Here is a 20473-nt window from a genome sequence, read left to right as displayed (position 1 = left end):
CAATATGATATGTCTTAAAAATGTGTTGGGTTGCACACTGCATACAGCAACTGAAAGTACACTTCAGCTTTACAGATGCCATGTCTGTTATGTTAAAATTTCTTCCAGCTACCGTATTTTTTGGATTATAAATCGCTCCGGAGTATGTCGCACCGGCCGAAAATACATAACAAAGAAGGAAAAAAACATAAGTCGTACTATAGTATAAGTCGCAATTTTTTGGGAAATTTATTTGATAAAATCACACACCAAGAATAGACATTTGAAAGACAATTTAAAATACATAAAGAATAGTGAAATACAGGCTGAATAAGTGTACTTTATATGACGCATAGATAACCAACTGAGAAGGTGCATGGTATATTAACGTAACATATTACAGTACAGGGCTTCACGGTGGCAGAGGGGTTAGTGCGTCTGCCTCACAATACGAAGGTCCTGCAGTCCTGGGTTCAAATCCAGGCTCGGGATCTTTCTGTGTGGAGTTTGCATGTTCTCCCCGTGAATGCGTGGGTTCCCTCCGGGTACTCCGGCTTCCTACCACTTCCAAAGACATGCACCTGGGGATAGGTTGATTGGCAACACTAAATTGGCCCTAGTGTGTGAATGTTGTCTGTCTATCTGTGTTGGCCCTGCGATGAGGTGGCGACTTGTCCAGGGTGTACCCCGCCTTCCGCCCGATTGTAGCTGAGATAGGCGCCAGCGACCCCGAAAGGGAATAAGCGGTAGGAAATGGATGGATGGATATTACAGTACGAGTCATTCAAATAACTATAACATATAGAACATGCTATATGTTTACCAAACAATCTGTCACTCTTAGTCGCAAAATCACATGAAAGCTTATACGTCTAGTCTCTTACGTGAATGAGCTAAATAATATTATTTGATATGTTACGGTTATGTGTTAATAATTTCACATATAAGTCACTCCTGAGTATAAGTCGCATCCCCCGGCCAAAAACTGCGATTTATAATCCGAAAAATACGGTAATTAAAATATTGCGAGAGAAGGAATACCGTACTTCTAGGGCTATAGAGCGCACCAGTATTTAAGACGGACCCAACAAATTACGGTACAAAAGACTTCGTAAATGTTTATTTACATACCTTAATTGTTGCTTCACGGTGCCTGTAACACGGATGATTAAACAAAACAGAAGTCATTGTCATCGACCAACAAGCCGTGGAAGCTAGCTCTCCAATCAGCTAAACCAGGGCTTCGCAAACATTTTCTGTTACGCCCCATCGGAAGAACAAAACATTTTGCGGCCCCTATTCTCCACCTTGACTATATACCATACCAAGTATAATTTGTCTGAAAAACCGTTATAACTATACCTATGCAAAACATTGTAAGCTTATTAACATTAGAGGAAACGACACACTGGCCTTTCCTCGTCTCCCACCGTGGTTACAGTGAAGCAAAGTGCTAAATATTCATCATATTCTCTGGTACGGCTATAAAAGCATGTTCCCCGAGGTCACACGCCTCCCCCCCTACCCCCCATTTGAGGAGGACTGAGCTAAACAGTCTGAATAAATCCACAGTGATGATTTGGTGAATTTATGCAACAGGAACAATACAAATAGAATGCCATTGTAAGATAATAATACTAACGCTGCCACTTGTAAGCGGTTGTTCAGATTTACTTTACAAAAGAGAAGTGTAAGATACTTCTCTTGTTGCCTTATTTGTAGTTGAGTTTATTAAATGTATTTATATTATTTGGTGCAGGAGGGGATAGAAAGACAAAAAAGGAAGACGGGGGGAAATTGTGGGGACAAGAGGGGGATAAGACAGAGAGACAAAAACAAACAGCAAACACAACAATAGAGCAATATCAGCAACTATGATAGGTACAAATATGATGGTAAAAGTTATAGCAAAGAAGCAGTTGGCAAGATAAATAATACAGACATGACAATGAGCATTAATACTCTACAGCAGGGGTGGCCACACTTTTTCTGCAGGCGAGTTACTTTTCAATTGACCAAGTCGAGGAGATCTACATCATTCATATTTCTAATTTATATTTATTTATTTATGAAAGAGACATTTTTGTTAACAAGTTAATGGTGTTTCATGAAGACAAGAATATAAGTTGGTGTATTTTATTCTGATGACTTGCATTGATTGGAATCAGACAGTGGTGCTGATAACGTCCGCATTTTCAAATGGAGGAGAAAAAAAGTCCTCCTTTCTGTCCAATACCACATGAAAGTGGTTGGATTTGGCATCTCATTTGTCCAACTTGCATAATCGTTTTTAAAACACTTTGTTCTGAGAGTAGCATATGTGTGTGTGTGTGTGGCCCTTTAATGTCTGGCAGCAGGTGAGTGACTTCAGTGAGTGTGTGGGCGAGCGAGGAGAGGGAGCGGTCGCTGAGGGCGGGGGAGAAATACATTGGCATCAAACTTCGTAGCTTGCTAGCTTGTGCACGCTAGCTTTCTGAGACTCTTATTTTGTCAGCACAGGCAAGATGAAACAGGTCTTTTATGGTGAAGACAGGAACTTTGCAGTCCGTCTTTAGAGTTTTGACAGCGGGTACGGCCCAAGAGTGTTGAAATAAAAAGTGTTTCTCTCCGTCCTGTCAGTGATTTTTTTTCTTAATGAGCTCGCAGCAGCCAGCGTCATCTCACAAGATCCTCGGGTACCGAGAATGTCAAACAACTGACGAAAGTGAAGTCTTGGTGAAGATTGATGATTGCACATTTTTATGTCTATTTTTTTAATGCCTGGCTTGTGATCGACTCACACCCCCTCCGCGATCGACCAGTAGCTCACGATGGACGTAATGCCCACCCCTGCTCTACAGAAATACCAATATTTAACTCTATTATCAACAATACAGTTGTTCAAATGCAACAATAAAAATACGTACCAATAACTAGTTATATTTTAAAAGAACAAACTTTGGTTGGATTGATGAGTGAAAAATTATTTTGAGCAGAAACGTAATAAACAAAACTGGATATACTTCCGGTTCCAGGCACAAAACAGGAAGTACACTTTTAACCTCCCGTACTTGCAGTGCGCAAACTCTCCCAAAGGAAGATACCATAGCACAAACAATAGCACACCTTTTCAGTGTCTCTGTTAATGTAATATGAAAACTATTTGATAAATAGAAAACATTATGGCTGTTTGCGAATAAAAATCCATAGATTAGCTGCACCGTTTTATAAACAAGATTGAAAGCGTTGGGGAAAAGTTGCAGCTTAAAGTACAGAAAATACGGCATTGTTTTTTGTGTCTTGATGGATGTGTGCTGCCCATTGAGTGACAAACTAATTGCCCTGATCACACTGACCTCCTTTTTGTTTTTACCCTTTAGGCGGTCGTGGTGATGCTGATTCGGGTGAAATGGACACAAGGCGATCTGTACGCTACCCTGACAGCCACCAGCTCTTTGTAGGCAACCTCCCGCATGACATTGACGAGCTGGAGCTCCGAGACTTCTTCATGAGTATGTTTGCTTTTGTCTAATCACCTTACATTCTCTACGGGATTCATTGTTTATCTACATTCATGACTTTCCAATGTGTGCGTCTTTCAGCTTATGGAAATGTTGTCGAGTTGCGGATCAACACCAAGGCCGTCGGCGGGAAGCTTCCTAACTTTGGATTTGTGGTCTTTGACGACTCTGACCCCGTGCACAAGATCCTGGGGGCCAAGGTAGAAGGGGCATGTATAACCATTTACTACACACTTTCATTCACTGGCTGGTGGGTTTGCTTGTATAGTCGTAATTAGGACTGCACGATTTTGGAAAAAAAGCTAATTGCGATTTTCTCCCCTAAATTACATAAAAATGCAAAAACTTGATGGAAAACATTTTACTGTATTTGCCGCACTATAAGGCGCACCGGATTATAAGGTGCACCTTCAACGAATAGCCTATTTTAATATTTTCATATATAAGGCGCACCGCATTATAAGGCGCATAGAATAGATGCTACAGTAGAGGCTGGGGTTACGTTATGCATCCATTAGATGGAGCTGCGCTAAAGGTAATGTCAACAAAACAGTCTGGTCAGTCAAACATTAATAGATTACAAACCAGCGTTCTGACAACTCCGTTCACTCCCAAAATGAATAAACAGCTGTTTTATTATTTACCCCGATTCAATAAACACGTAAAAAACTGATACTGTTACGGTACATCAAAAGTTAGTGCAATCACAATATAGTAACACTCGAAATAGTGCAAAGCAATAATATATCAATAACACGTTTCTCAAACGATAATGTCACACAACACAACACACAAAATAAACATGTAAAGCTCACTTTATTAAGTTATTCTTCATCCACGAATCCCTCAAATTCTTCTTCAGTGTTCGAATCAAACACTTGGGCGAATACGGCATCCAAAATGTCCGTCTCGCCGAAGTAGTCATTAAAGGAGTCAGTGTCGCTGCTGTTAATGTTAAATTCTCTCGCTGCTGCTCTATTCCCGTCTTCTACTGTTTGACTGATCGCCTTGAGTTAAAACTCGGCACGCCTCCCGCAGTCATATATCCCAGCATGCACCGCGCGGTTCTTCTACGAGGGAAAATAAGGTAGACTGCTGATTACCGTAGTTGCGAGACCTCTTGTGGCATGACGAATAACTTTAAGTAAGCTTTACATGTTTATTTTGTGTGGTGTGTTGTGTGACATTAACGTTTGAGCAACATTGAGTTATTGATATATTGTCACTGCTTTGCTCTATTTCGAGATGTCGTTAATGGAGTCCGTGTCGCTGCTGTTGTCTAGCATTTCAGTGACAATTCCTGCTTTCCTGAAATCATGTCTCTCAATAGGAACAATTTTGGGGTCTTTACATTTAAACACACAAATGGAAATGAAACGGCACTCCCTGGCGCAGTCATATATCCCAGCATACACCGTGCGCTGCTTCTCCTACGGGACAAAATGAAATAGGCGGTTGCTTAGCGTAGTTGTGAGACCTGTTGTGGCTCAATATTGGTCCATATATAAGGCGAACTGTCAGCTTTTGAGAAAATTTTAGGTTTTTAGGTGTGCCTTAATAGTGCGGAAATACGGTACTTTTAGACTGTCAACCAACATATTCTTGTCTCCAGATGTCACATAGAACAATATGCAATATTTGGCTTTATGCAGCCAGACTTTTGTCTAAATCATGCTCTTAAACTAAATCGATAAACACTACAGTGTTTATAATGTAATCATAATATATAATCGTTATAACTCATTTAAAAGGACAAACTTTCATTTCCCATTACTGTAGAATTGTTTACCATTGTACTGTAAATGGAAGGTAAATAACTTTTAGTTATCCTAAATAAATAACAAAAATAAATTGACTCAAAATGTAACTTAAATACTGAACATCTTAATGTGCTTTTATTCCCAATTTGAAAAACTGTCAGATTTTTTTTTTTTATATACATTTTTATTGTGGCCGTCCATTCTTGCTCGTTTTGATAGGCTCCACACACCTTTTTATACTTTCAGATTCCAAGCTTTGTAGCACATTTGTATCATGGGGACAAAAAAGTCCCCATTGATAACCATTGTAATTACCATTTTGAACTATAATCATTTCACAATATCTTCAAGCGTTTTCTCATTTTAGGGTTTCATTTTTAAGAAAAAGAGTACACTTCTTCGACGCGGTGGGAGGGGCGTGGTACGTGATGGCGCAAGAGCCGATTAATGCCATTACTCTTTAGAAGTACATCCATCCATCCATCCCTCCTCCTCCGCTTATCCGAGGTCGGGTGGCGGGGGCAGCAGCCTAAGCAGGGAAGCCCGGACTTCCCTCTCCCCAGCCACTTCGTCCAGCGCCTCCCGGGTATCCCGCGGCGTTCACAGGACAGCCGGGAGACATAGTCTTCCCAGTGGCCGAAACACCTCCCTAGGGAGGCGTTCAGGTGGCATCCTCACCAGATGCCTGAACCACCTCATCTGGCTCCTCTCCGTGTGGAGGAGCAACGGCTTTACTTTGAGCTTCTCACCCTATCTCTAAGGGAGAGCCCCGCCACTCGTCGGTGGAAGCTCATTTCGGCCGCTTGTACCCGTGATCTTGTCCTTTCGGTCATAACCCAAAGCTCATGACCATAGGTGATGAGAACGTAGATCGACTGATAAATTGAGAGCTTTGCCTTCCGGCTCAGCTCCTTCTTCACCACAACGGATCGATAGAGCGTCCGCGTTACTGAAGACACGGCACCAATCCGCCTGTCGATCTCACGATCCACTCTTTCCTCACTCGTGAACAAGACTCCGAGATACTTGAACTCCTCCACTTGAGGCAGGGTCTCCTCCCCAACCCGGAGATGGCACTCCACCCTTTTCCGGTCGAGAAGAATGGACTCGGACTTGGAGGTGCTGTCTTTAGAAATACAATGAAACGAAAAACAATCAAGCAAGTAGGGAACAAAGGTACTTTTTTTTGTGTAGCAAGAAAAAACATGTGCATGTTTGTTTTATGTATGCTTTATAAGAATGTGGTGTCTACTTTTAGTTACTTGCTATAAAACATTTCCAGTTCTATAATCGATTGTCAAAGTATTGGATTGGGAATAGAAATCTGATTGGATTTGAGGCCAAAAATTCTGATAAGGACATACCTAGTTATGAATATTGTGTATTAATAGTAGATATTGTGGAACTTGGATCTACAAACGTTTTGGTTCATAATACTCTTAAAGCTTAGTGGCCACATGCGTGGAACTTTTAGCTCTTATTTCCAATAATACTGAATTGGGGTTTTATTGCTGCTTATGTTGACACTTATACTGCCATCTGTTGGTGTCAGAATAGTATAACACAATGGAATTTGGGGGGAAAAAGTGTAAAAATAAGAATTAGCATGTCACTAAACATGAAGTACACATTTGTGTACTTATGGACTAAGTACAAATCAGAAGATGATTGTTAGTTTTTATTCTAATTAGGATCCTATAAGCCCAAATAGCAGAGAGAAATTAAAAAAAAGCATGTAAACAAACAGCTTGGGCTTTAAGAGGTTTTGAACATGGTTCGCCGAATGAAGCATTGGTATTATGAAACAGATTTCCCCATAAGACACAATGTCAACATGAATAATTGGTTTGAGCCTTGACAATATTCCATATTCTATATTACTTTGAAGACACAATTTGTATAAGTAGCAGAATAACATAACAAGCAGGTAATGGCTCAACAATCTTTTTTTTTTATAAAAGGGCAGCGTGGTTCGGTTTGTAAAGCGGGCGTGCCAGTAACTTGAGGGTTCCAAGTCCGATCCTCACTTCTGCCAGCCTAGTCACTGGCGTTGTGTCCTTGGGCACCCACCTGCTCCAGTGCCAGCCACACTGGTTTAAATGTAGCATAAAAGAAGTATATACCGGGTTTCACTATGTAAAGCTCTTTGAGTCGCTAGAGAAAAGCGCTTTATAAATATACACCTCTCTTTTTTATCCAAAACACAACAGCAAGTTTAAACGCCAACCTGTCCGCGCCCACACAAAAGTCCGGTTCGGTGTACTTCAAAATGTTACCAAACATGTTGCTACAATCTGAAACAGGAGGAATTATCCTGTGACCTTGATAATTTGTAGCATTTGTCTTAACAGTGTGGGAGTGGTAAACAAGCATGGCGTCCCCTTCCACATTTCCAGCCACTGCTAGCGTTGGCATAAAAAAGCAGTGTGAGGCGATCCTCCATTGACTGGTGTTCCGGACTGCATTCTCTTTAGCTCAGTGTTTTTCAACCACTGTGCCGCGGTAGATGATGTCATTTCACGTAATTGGGTTAAAATAATTTTTTGCATACCATTTATTATAATCCGCAAATAAAGTGCCGTTGAGTGTCTGTGCCGTCTAGAGCACGGCAGAGTAATCGTATAATACTCTTCCATGTTTTGTCGTGATCACAATATGCAGACAGTTAGAGGCAGTGTGAAGGTAAAAAGATATCTAAGGCTTAAACCAAAAATAAACAAAAGGCGAGTGCCGCTAAGAAGAGTCATTGAAGCTTTGGGATGGCTAGGGAAAACAAAACTAAAACTGAACTGGCTGCAAAGTAAAGAAAAACAGAATGCTGGACGACAGCAAAGACTTATGGCGTGTGGGAGCAGCAGACAGCGTCCACAAAGTACATCCGAACATGACATGACAACCAACAACAAAATAGCAGCACAAGACAAGAACTAGAACACTACACACAGGAAAACAGCAAAAAAACTCAATAAGTCATGGCGTGATGTGACAGTACACTTACTTTGAGATGAGCTATAGTGATGCATGCTTTTATTGTCAGTATCGGCTGCTGAATTTCATTTTTTTATGTTTTTTGTTAGTGGTGTGCCTCAGGATTTTTCCAATGAAAAAAATGTGCCTTGGCTAAAAAGGTTGAAAAACACTGCATTAGCTGAAAGTCTCCCCCCCAATGGTTCCAGCATGCTCACTTTAGTTCACCAAGTCGCTACATAAATGGAAAGCCTTCTCTCAAATGACGGCCTTGAAAATGCTATCTGCTTCTCATGACAGGAAGTGTCATTAAAACGGCAGCTCCCACAGCGATTCCTGCGGAAAACAAAATAAATAGATGACAAACATTTGAGACATTGATTGGACTTTGAGGCATATTTGTCTCCATTTAAACGGCCGTCGAGCGAAAAGAACGCAAATAGAGGCGTTCGTGAATCAAGGTTCCACTGTATGTTGCTTGTTATTAAAGATGTATGATAATATCGGACTGCCGATATTATCGATCGATAAATGCTTTAAAATGTAATATCGGAAATTATCAGTATCTGTTTCAAAAAGCATAATTTATGACTTTTAAAACGCCGCTGTACGGAGTGGTACACGGACTCTGGGAAAAGTACACAGCGCCAATAAACCTTAAAGGTACTGCCTTTGTGTGCCGGCCAGTCACATATCTGCAGCTCTTCACACACACAAGTGAATGCAAGCATACTTGGTCAACAGCCATACAGGTCACACTGAGGGTGGCACTATTACAAATATGCGCCACACTGTGAACCCACACAAAACAAGAATGATAAACACATTTCGGGAGAACATCCGCAGCGTAACACAACATTAAAGGGGAACATTATCACAATTTCAAAAGGGTTAAAAACAAAAAAAAAATCAGTTCCCAGTGGCCTGTTGTATTTTTTGAAGTTTTTTTCAAAATTATACCGGTCCCCGAATATCCCTAAAAAAAGCAATAAAGTGCTTGATTTTCGCTATTTGCAATGCGACTATCCATTTCCCTGTGACGTCATACAGTGCTGCCAATGTAAACAAATAACGGCGAATACCACAGCAAGATATAGCAACATTAGCTCGGATTCAGACTCGGATTTCAGCGACTTAAGCAATTTAACAGATTACGCATGTATTGAAACGGATGGTTGGAGTATGAAAGTATTGAAGAAGAAACTGAAGCTATTGAGCGAATAGCTATTGACGCTATTCATAGCCATAGCATGGCCGAATAGCTGCGTTAGCATCGACGGTAAAATGTGCGGACCAAACGATCAGGACTTCCGCATCTCGTGACACTGGAGCAACTTAAATCCGTCGATTGGTAAGTGTTTTTTTCGCATTAAATGTGGGTGGAAGTAAACGTAAAATAGTTGCAAATGCATCTGCAGGTTATCCATACATCTCTGTGCCATGTCTGCTTTAGCACCGCCGGTAAATAGCATGTTAGCATCGATTAGCGTAGCATGTTAGCATTGATTAGCTGGCAGTCAACATCAACAAAACTCACCTTTGTGATTTAGTTGACTTTATAGTTGCAAATGCATCTGCAGGTTATCCATACATCTCTGTGCCATGTCTGCTTTAGCACCGCCGGTAAATAGCATGTTAGCGTCGATTAGCTGGCAGTCATGCTGCGACCAAATATGTCTGATTAGCACATAAGTCAACATCAGCAAAACTCACCTTTTGTGATTTTGTTGAATTTATCGTTGCAAATGCATCTGCAGGTTATCCATACATCTCTGTGCCATGTCTGTCATCGCCGGTAAAATGTGGAGACACTTTGGCACATTCAATGGGGGTCTGGCGGCAGACACTTTGGCCTCTTCGGGCCAGTGGTGCAACTTGAATCCCTCCCTGTTAGTGTTGTTACACCCTCCAACAACACACCGACGAGGCATGATGTCTCCAAAGTTCCAAAAAATAGTCAAAAAAACGGAAAATAACAGAGCTGAGACCCGGTGTTTGCAATGTGTTGAAAATGAAAATGGCGGCTGTAGTACCTCGGAGACGTCACGTTCTGACGTCATCGCAAAAAGAGCGATGAACAGAAAGGCGTTGAATTCGCCAAAATTCACCCATTTAGAGTTCGGAAATTGGTTAAAAAAATAGATGGTCTTTTTTTTCTGCAACATCAAGGTATATATTGACGCTTACATAGGTCTGGTGATAATGTTCCCCTTTAACAACAGAACAAATACCCAGAACCCCTTGCAGCACTAACTCTTCTGGGACACAACAACATACACCTCCCGCCCCCCATCTGAACCCCGCCCACCTCAACCTCCTCATGCTCTCTTGGGGAGAGCATGTCCCAAATTCCAAGCTGCTGTTTTGAGGCATGTTAAAAATAAATAATGCACTTTGACTGCAATAATAAATATGGCAGTGCCATGTTAGCATTTTTTCCCATAACTTGAGTTGATTTATTTGGAAAGACTTGTTACATTGTTTAATGCATCCAGCGGGGCATCACAACAAAATTAGGCATAATAATGTGTTAATTCCACGACCGTATGAATCGGTATCGGTTGATATCAGTAATAAAGAGATGGACATTATCGGATATCGGCAAAAAGAGTCATTATCGGACATTGCTACTTGTGATCTTATCAGTGAAGAATGAATGAGGGTCATTCTGTGTAAGGTTGTACGGTATACCGTACCGTGATACTAATGAATCATATTCGGTACTACACCGCCTCTAAAAAGTACTGGTCCCTCACACCCTCCCGCTGTTGTCACGTTAAAGTTAAAGTACCAATGATTGTCACACACACACTAGGTGTGGTGAAATTTGTCCTCTGCATTTGACCCATCCCCTTGATCACCCTCAGGGAAGTGAGGGGAGCAGTGAGCAGCAGCGGTGCCGCGCCCGGGAATCATTTATGGTGATTTAACCCCCAATTCCAACTCTTGATGCTGAGTGCCAAGCAGGGAGGCAACGGGTCCTATTTTTATATTCTTTGGTATGACTCGGCCGGGGTTTGAAATCACAACCTACCGATCTCAGGGCGGACACATCATGACGTTGCTGGTCTTACGAGCAGAGGAGCATGTTCGGCAGCGCACAATCACAGAGTACTTACAAGCAGACATAGTGTGTAGACAGAAAAAAAGAGAATAGACTCATTTTGGATTAAAAACTGACGATAAAGGTGAAGTTAGAACACTCAAACACCCTCAGGAAGAGGTACTTTAAGACATGGCTAGTTAGCTAGCGGCTAACGTCCGTCTGCAGTGTTTTAGCTACTTATAAATCACTAATCCTCGCCTCCGTGGCGACAAATAAAGTACGTTTCTTACAAGTATCATCCCTGCAGGACGAGGAATAGCTAAGCATGCTTCACTACACACCGCAGCTCACCGGAATCACAATGTAAACAAATGGCCATGGTTGGATCTACACCTGACATCCACTGTAATGATACCAAGTAAAAGGGCGTATCGAATCGATACTACTATGATTATTATAGCGATATATTTTAGCATAAAAAAAAATGTTTCCCTTTTTTTTATATTCATATTATTTTTATAAAGTCAGCAAATATGTCCGTGGTCACATGAGGACTTTGAATATGACCAATGTATGATCCTGTAACTACTTGGTATCTGATTGACACCCAATTGTGTGGTATCATCCAAAACTAATGTAAAGTATCCAAACAGAAGAATAAGTGTATTATATTTATACATTTTTTTATATAGCACTTTTTCTCTTAAGTTTTAACAGAAGTGAACGTGTTGAAATGGAAAATACGCAAATATTAACAGTAAATGAACAAGTAGATTAACAATCAATTTTTACAGCTTGTCCCTCATTGACAAAATATTATAATGGAAAATGACAATACATTACTTCATATGTCAGCAGACTAATTAGAAGCCTTTGTTTACTTGCTGCTAAAAGACAAGTAGTTGTCTTGGATGTTCAATAGTTTAATTAAGTACAAAATTGCAATAAACATATTAGGGCTGGGCGATATACTCGATATATCGCGGGTTTGTGTCTGTGCGATACAGAAAATGACTATCGTGATATTGGAGTATATGTTCTCACGCAGTTGCTTTTAGCTGCTGGCATTACACTACAGCAGGGGTCACCAACCTTTTTGAAACCAAGAGATACTTCTTGGGTACTGATCAATGCGAAGGGCTACCAGTTTGATACACACTTAAATAAATAGCCAGTTTGCTCAATTTACCTTTAACTCTGTTATTATTAATAATTAATGATATTTATCTTTGTGGAAACACTGATCATCTTAATGATTTCCCACAAAGCTCGCCATCAAAAAGAGAATCCTGGCCTGTGTAAGAGCCAGGACTATTCTTATAAATCCATGTGTACACAAATTATCTTCCTTAAATAACACTAATTGCATTATCAAGTATTCATAATATTCTTCAATATATTATTAGTATTCATAATAAACATTCAATAATTTCTAGTTCTTTCCTCAATATTGTACAATATAAATCAATAAACATATCAGAATCACAATATGCAATAAAATGCTAAAATAACCATTAGCAGCATAATTATGACCAATACAAAGCAGTCAGTGCACTAAACATGCTTATTATCTAAACACATTTAAAAGTACATTCTATACACAATTATCATTAGTCATTAATTTAACTCATCAACCTTTTATATGGACGATTGAGAATATGCCACTAAGACTGTTGCAATGAAGAAAGATTAGTTAAAGTGCTATTGTCATAAATATGGACTCACCAACTCATCTTCTACAGTCAAACACAAGCTTAATGACAAAGAATCTGGCACTGGTAGTCTGCTCTATAAAGTTACAAATAGGCATGTAGTTTAAAATCCGTCCGCACAATGTTTTAGGTGAAAACGAGAATGAAAAACCTACCTCGAGCAGAAATACAATCGATCTCCTCTCACGTCCTCCTGGCTACTTCCTGCTACCGGCTTATAAGCACTACTAATTGGACCGCGGCGGTCACGTGACAAGGGAGAGTGTACCGATCTCCCGAAGAGTAAACAGAGCAAGAGCATACCAGTCACTTCCGGCTACCAGCATATAACTACAGCTGATTGGACTGTGGCGGTCACGTGACTACGAAGCGCGCAAAGAGTAAACAGAAAGGCAAGAGCCTTTCTGTCCGCAAAGGTTTTTATGTATTTGACACATGCGTTACACCTGCTATTTGAGCTATTTTTAGAACAAGCCAGCGGGCGACTCATCTGGTTCTTACGGGCACCGCGTTGGTGACCCCTGCACTACAGGCTCTTCTTGCTCGTTGTTGTCTCTCCTCACAAACAGCAAGCGCACCTTCTTACATACCTCACATACCTTTACCCCCTCACGGAGCAGAGAGGTAGCAGCATGGGTAATGTTAGCTGTGATACTACCGGAGCCATGCGAGTGGTAATACGAGAGAAAGAAGGTGCGAATCTGGTAACAAATTAAGGAAGAATTCATTCCCAAGAAAAACAGCAGGGGGTCCATCGTCTGGCAGTGGTTTGGCTTCAAGTGGGAATATGTCGAACAGACAACCGTAATTTTTCAGGTGTGGGGAAAAAGCGTTGCTACAAATAGGAGCATTACTGCTAATATGTAACATAATTTGAAAAGTCGTCTTCTAGAGAATGAGTGCTTACTCCGCATGTCAACATCTCTATTCGGTGCCACACGCCCACACCATCAAAATGCCGAGGAAAACATTTCCAGATCAACACCGTATGGGAAAAAAAATAGTCTACAACAAAAGGAGATAACGTCCGCAGGAACCTACCACAAAGCGAAGGATATACACTATTTGATTTCCTATTTTGCAGCTCATTTTTATTTGACAGTTATAGAAACATCTTGTGTGACATCATGCACTAAAGTGCCCTTTATTTGTTTTAAGCTATTGTAATGGCGTTCTATACAAAAAGTGCACTTTAATGTTTTGATATGTCATCCTAGTGACATCATGCACAAAAGTGCACTCAAAGCTTGTTTTAAAATGTCTGACAATCTTTCACTTTCTGTTTTGGAAATGACATGAATGTTTGTGCCACTGCTTAACTGTTTAATACAGTTTTGGTCAATAGACATAGTTGTGAATTCCCTCTCTGCATGAAAGTTTAAAATGAGCATATATTAAAGGCCTACTGAAATGCAATTTTCTTATTTAAATGTGGATAGCAGGTCCATTCTACGTGTCAACTTGAATATTTTGTGATATTGCCATATTTTTGCTGAAAGGATTTAGTAGAGAAGATAACGATAAAGTTCGCAACTTTTGGTCGCTAATAAGAAAAAGCCTTGCCTTTACTGGAAGTAGCAGACTATGTGCGCGTGACGTCACGGGTTGTGGAGCTCCTCACATTGTTTATAATCATAGCCTCCAGCAGCAAGAGCTATTTGGACCAAGAAAGCGACAATTTCCCCATTAATTTGAGCGAGGATAAAAGATTTGTGGATGAGTAAAGTTAAAGTGAAGCACAAAAGTGTGAGCGTTTTAGATGTAATTAGACACATTTACTAGGATAATTCTGGAGAATCCCTTATCTGCTTATTGTGTTAATAGTATTTTAGTGAGATTATACTGTCATACCTGAAAGTCTGATGGCTGCGGTGAACGCCATGCAGTGTCTCTGAGAGAAGCCAAGGACCCAAGATCACAGCTGCCTTTTTGAGCTGCAGTAGGAAGTCCCATAATCCACTGAAGTCTCCGGTAAGAGCCGACTTAATATCACAATTTTACCATCCAAAAACTTGCTGGTTGACGTAGAGAAACATGTTTGCTTGACCGCTGTGTTTCGGTGCTAAAGGCAGCTGCAATCCACCGCTTTCCACCAACAGCATTCTTCTTTATAGTCTTCATTATTAATTGAACAAATTGCAAAAGATTCAGCAACACAGATGTCCAAATTACTGTGTAATTATGCGACGGAAAGAGACGACTTAGCCGTGTGTGGTGCTGGGCTAATATGTCCGCTACAACCCGAGACGTCACAGACACCCGTCATCCTTCCGCAACGTTTTCAACAAAAAACTCTGCGGGAAATTTAAAATTGTAATTTAGTAAACTAAAAAGGCCGTATTGGCATGTGTTGCAATGTTAATATTTCATCATTGATAAATAAACTATCAGACTGCGTGGTGGCTAGTAGTGGGTTTCAGTAGGCCTTTAATAACTCCTTAATACAGTTTTGGTCAATTGACTTAGTTGTGATTTCCCTCTCTGCATGAAAGTTTAAAAGTAGCATATATGAATGCAGTATGAAGAAGGATGTTTGAATGTAGACACATAGAATCATCATACTGCTGTGATTATATGCATCAAGTGTTCATTCAAGGCTAAGGCAAAATATGGAGATATATATGGTGTATCGTGACATGGCCTAAAAATATCGAGATATTAAAAAAAGGCCCAGCCCTAAAACATGTTTAATGACCTGTAATATTTGTTGTTAAAATAAAGCCAATAATGCCATTTTTGTGGTCCCCTTTATTTAGAAAAGTATTAAAATACATCTTGCTACCGGTACCAAAATTATTGGAATCAGAACTACTTCTGTGTCAGATGAGTGACGTTTATGTTTCTTGCCCGCCCGCAGCCCATCATGTTCCGTGGAGAAGTGCGTCTGAACGTGGAGGAGAAGAAGAATAGGGTGATGCGCGAGCGTGAGATCCGCGGAGACGATCGGCGGGACATGAGGCGCAACGACCGAGGCCTGGGAGGCCCGCGAGGCATCGTGGGAAGCGGCATGATGCGAGAGCGCGACGGGAGGGGCCCGCCCCCTCGAGGCGGCATGGCGCCCAAACCGGGCATGGGCTCCGGAAGGGGCTCCGGAGGCCCGGTCGAAGGCCGCTACGCCGCCACGCGTCGCTGAAAACGCGGCGCCACCTGCAACGTGGAAGTAGTAACGTGTTCATCTTCAACCGTTCTACATGTATAAACGTATATTTGGGTTTTTTGGTTCAGTTTTTGGTTCTTTTTTGTTTGTTGCTTTTGGAATGTGACACAGCCTGTCGAGCGTTTGAAGTAGACGAACAACTACACAAAAATGTCGCTTATCAGTTGTGAGCCGAGGATCCCTTTTTTTTGGTATCTCAAGAAATCACAAACTTTAATTTGTAAATTAGCGGAAAACCCAACCAGGAGTAATCGACTACCTTTGTAGGAGGGACTGAGAGACTACCACTAAACAGCCCAGTATTTGGACAAGAGATTATATAGAGAGAGAAATATGCCTTGACTTAAGTGGTAAATCCTTCTATTGCACATTTTCTATCTGCCCGTCACTGTTGAGAAACAGCAAGATGCAAACGTTCCAAAGGGGAGAGGCCTGTCTTTTTTTTTGTTTGTTTTTCTCCCCCGAGAGACCATTGCTTCAAATGTATTGCATAACGCACTCACCAATATGCACTCATGGGTACTTTTTTTTTTTGTGTGTGTGGTGTTCCATTGACAAGCTGAAGACGTAACGGGGCAGGCCTCGCTCACAGCCGCAAACTTTTGCTGTTGTACTTTTTCAACTCAAACTTCAATTATCGGCGCTGGATGGACAAGAGGACTCGACCTTGATGAACATAACGATCCTGGATTTTTTTTAAATATTTTTCTCTCTCCACCAAACAAATGACAGTGTGTGTGTGTGTGCTGCGAGGATAAAGTTGACATCGACGGCGGCTCGGTTCTCCCTCTCCCGTCTGTCTTCACAATGTGAAAGCGACAGAATAAATGTACAGCAAAGTTTACTTTATCGCGTTTCCTCTTCACTCGGTTGAAATGAAAAAAAAAAAAAAAAAAAAAAGGTGCCTTCTACTTTCTCTTTCTCTTTCCTATAGCGACTTCATTTTGGATAATACAAAAGTTGCAGTATTTACAAGGATTCAACTTTTCCCCCCGTGACTTTGTTGTGTTTGCTCCTATCTGGCCCGAAAAGGTACATTCAAAGCTGTGATAGCGCCACCATTCAGAACCAAACCATCTTTTTAATGTTCCTTTTTTTTGTTTTCCAAATACAGTTTTGTAACGCGTGTGTGATGGGGCTGGCTGTGTTTGCAGCCGACTTGACTCGGCAAATACTTTTATCAACTTTCTAGCTGTCGGTGCATATGTATTTTTCATATTGCTGGTTATTCATTGTGCATAAAATATAATTGTTTTTGTTGCTTTTGGCTGGGAAGAACAGTGAGATTTTTGTTTTTGTTTGAATCTTGCACTGAAAAGGGGAAAGTAATGTAGCAACTTTATTTTCCTGGATAAATGCGCTAATGAGGTCTTCCTTATCTGGTGGTATATTGCACTATTTTCCAAACATTTCTGGGACAATCTCTTTTTTGCCGCTCGGAACACGGTCTCCTCCCAAATTAACTGTAATAATCTGCATATTTTTCCACACGTGAGCTAGTTTTGATAAATGCTTTTCCTTTTTTATGAGCATATGTGACAGCTCAGTTTGTCATGTTTGAAAGTGGATTTTTTTTTTTTTTTTTTTTAATCACAATAATCTGTAAATTTGTTATTTTATTCCTCCCCGATTGAGATCGCAGTCGGCTGGTGAATGATTCCAGTCTTTTTTTTTTTTTTTCTTCAACGGAAATAGAAGTTTACTGTGTTGGCTGCCATCGTTTAGTTGTTGCTCTAGTATACAACAGTTTGCAGGTGTATGATTTTTCTTTTGTTTTTCCATTTTGAATGTCAGACCTAATAAACTACTGATATCACAGCGCCACTCATACCCATTGGTCATGTGTAAAAGCTCCGGCCCTGTTATTTCTCTTTATTCTAAGGAGGCTTTATTGTTTTACATCAGGGGTGTCCAAACATTTTCCACTGAAAAATCAAAGCAGGCGGGGGCCAGGTTGATATTTTTTCATTTTCAAAACCAATACAATATACACTTTTTTTGTTTTGTAATTGTTGGGGCTCCCTCAAGTTAGATCTTAGGGACCCCGAAGGGTTTCAGTCTTAAACAAGGTTCAAAATAAGTCCTATATTTTTTTTCGTAAAACCCTTGAATTGCTGATCGTACTTAATTTTATTTTTTTTTACTTTTTACGGGCTTTTTGTTAAAACTACTTTTAGAGACAAAATATACAATATTTTTCCCCAGAAGATTTTCAAAGTGAAATATTTAATGTGAAGTTATTGGATCCCTAAATAGGTCAATAATTCATAGCAAAATTGATTGGAATTTTTTTTTTTTTTTTTTTTTTTTTTTAGCAAAGACAATTAAATTCCACTAAAATCCTTGGGGATCCAAAAGTTCCCCACTCATAAAAAAGATCATGCTTTTTGTAATTTTATTTTTTATTTTTCATTCAGCACTTAAATCTATCAGCTTCAGATAGTATATAGTAATTAGTTTAATATATTTATAAGAACAATCAATAGGATAATTAGTATAATTAATATTAGTATATAATTATGTAATTTTTTTCTTCTAATTTTCATATTTTTCATGTTTTTATGTTTGTTGTATTGTCATTTCTGTCCTAAATAATTTATAGCAACTTTGATTTTTATTCATTAATTTTTGAGAAATTATTTTAAAAATTGTATTAGAGTCAATGATGCAACTTTTTCTCCTTGCATTTTACCAATTTTCTCTTTTATTCCACTTTTTGTTTATTAGTTTTTTTAGCAGAGAGAGCCATGAAAGCCAAATAAACGTATTTCCGTGAGAGCTATAAAATATTTTTTAACACTGAATATGCGTGCATTTTTAAGGAAGACCAAATATTAAGAGTATTATAAGAATCATCTTATTAATAACATAGTTATTCTGAAGCTAACCAATAATGAATAAAAAAGTTCTTACCATTAATGTGAATTCTTGAACAAGTGCGGTAGAAAAAGGATGGATGGATTAAAATGCATGAGAATGTTTTATATTTTGAACGTTATTTTTAACACTGATTACCTGCGGAATTATTCATTACTTATCGCTGTGTTTTTAAACCACTGTGCCGCGGCACACTAAGAAATTATGTCATTTCACCTAATTGGGTTGAACAGATTTTTTGCAAACCACTAAATAAAATCCACAAATGTGCCGTTGTTGAGTGTCGGGGCTGTTTAGAGCTCGGCAGAGTAACCTTGTAATACTCTTCCATATCAGTAGGGGGCATCAGGTACTAATTGCTTTGTAGATGTCGGAAACCTGGTTTGTCCTAATCACAATATGCGGACAGCGTGTAGGTCAGGGGTGTCCAAACTGCGGCCCGGGGGCCATTTTTTAACGGCCCCACTGTCAGGCCGGCCACTGACAGTTTGTGTTTTAGTTTCTCCTCCGTGTGTTCAGTATTTCCTGTCCTCAGTTCCTGTCAGCGCTCTTATTTTGGTTCAGCTTCCTGTTTGTCTCCCTGAGTGCTTTGTTTCCCCTCAGCTGTGGCTGATTGGCACCTGGCCACACCTGGTGTCAATCAGCCTGGTCCTATTTCACCTGCTTTGTTCCTCCAGTCAGTGCTGGATTATTGTCTTGTCGATGTCGCTCTTGTCATTGCTACCTGTCATGTCGTATCTTGTCGAGTCAATGCAGCGTTGCGGTAAGCTATATTTAGTTAGATGTTTTTAGCTTACGGTCTTTTGTTCCCTGCTTCCGGTTTGTTTTCTAAGTACAAGTACGACATTTGTTTTCCATGCTAAAGTTCCTTTTTGTTTTCTAGCCCCCATGCTAGCTCTCTTAGTTTGTTATCCGCCCACGTGCGTTCTTTTTGTTTGAACCCTTTGTTTTTGTCTAAGTGTTTAATTAAATCATAGTCTCCTCCAAAGTGCCTCCCTCCATCTCTGCATCTTGGGGTTCGTCAACAACAAACTTTGACAACCGCGGCACATTTTAAAAATACGATTGGAAAAAATTCAAAACATAAAAAGTGGTATAAAAGAGCAAACGGGTCAAATGTAACAAGAAAATGTTGCAATGTTTACTCTAATAACACAAAGTTGCCAGGCAGGCTGTTTCTTTTTTTAAAACATAATAATGAATCAAAATCAATGTCATTATGAATTATTGACCTATTCAAGGCTCCGATTACGTCACATTAAATATTCAACTTTGAGATCTATGGGGGAAAATTATGCATTTTTTGTGTTTGTCATATAAAAAATTGAGCAGTTTTTTTATGTTTGTTTTTTGTTTTAAATAAGGGCCGAAAACGAACAAACAAAAAACATAAGGAACAATACAACTTACAATTAACGGATGGATCTGAAGATGATCTTGACATTATTATGTTAAAAGTAAACAGTACAAAAAAT

The 20473-nt window shown here is 39.9% G+C and overlaps 1 protein-coding gene across 4 annotated transcripts in view; it reads left to right on the top strand.

The window, feature by feature from the left end:
* The window catches only part of g3bp2a (G3BP stress granule assembly factor 2a), a 34955-nt gene extending 17010 nt beyond the window's left edge, over nt 1–17945 (top strand). For 2 of the 4 annotated variants that reach the window (XM_061881040.1, XM_061881038.1), the window contains 3 exons: nt 3339–3470; nt 3561–3679; nt 15822–17945. In XM_061881040.1, the coding sequence (XP_061737024.1) occupies nt 3339–3470; nt 3561–3679; nt 15822–16097 (527 nt within the window). In that variant the 3' untranslated portion in view covers nt 16098–17945. Of the gene's footprint in view, nt 1–3338; nt 3471–3560; nt 3689–15821 lie in introns of all 4 variants that reach the window. The other 2 variants (XM_061881039.1, XM_061881037.1) reach the window with 1 other exon arrangement.
* The last annotated feature ends 2528 nt before the right edge of the window (nt 17946–20473 follow it).

The sequence above is a fragment of the Nerophis ophidion genome, linkage group LG20 (genome assembly GCF_033978795.1).
Source record: "Nerophis ophidion isolate RoL-2023_Sa linkage group LG20, RoL_Noph_v1.0, whole genome shotgun sequence".
NCBI lineage: Eukaryota > Metazoa > Chordata > Actinopteri > Syngnathiformes > Syngnathidae > Nerophis > Nerophis ophidion.
The sequence above is the reverse complement of the archived record's forward strand: the minus strand, read 5'-3'. Positions and strand labels throughout refer to the sequence as shown.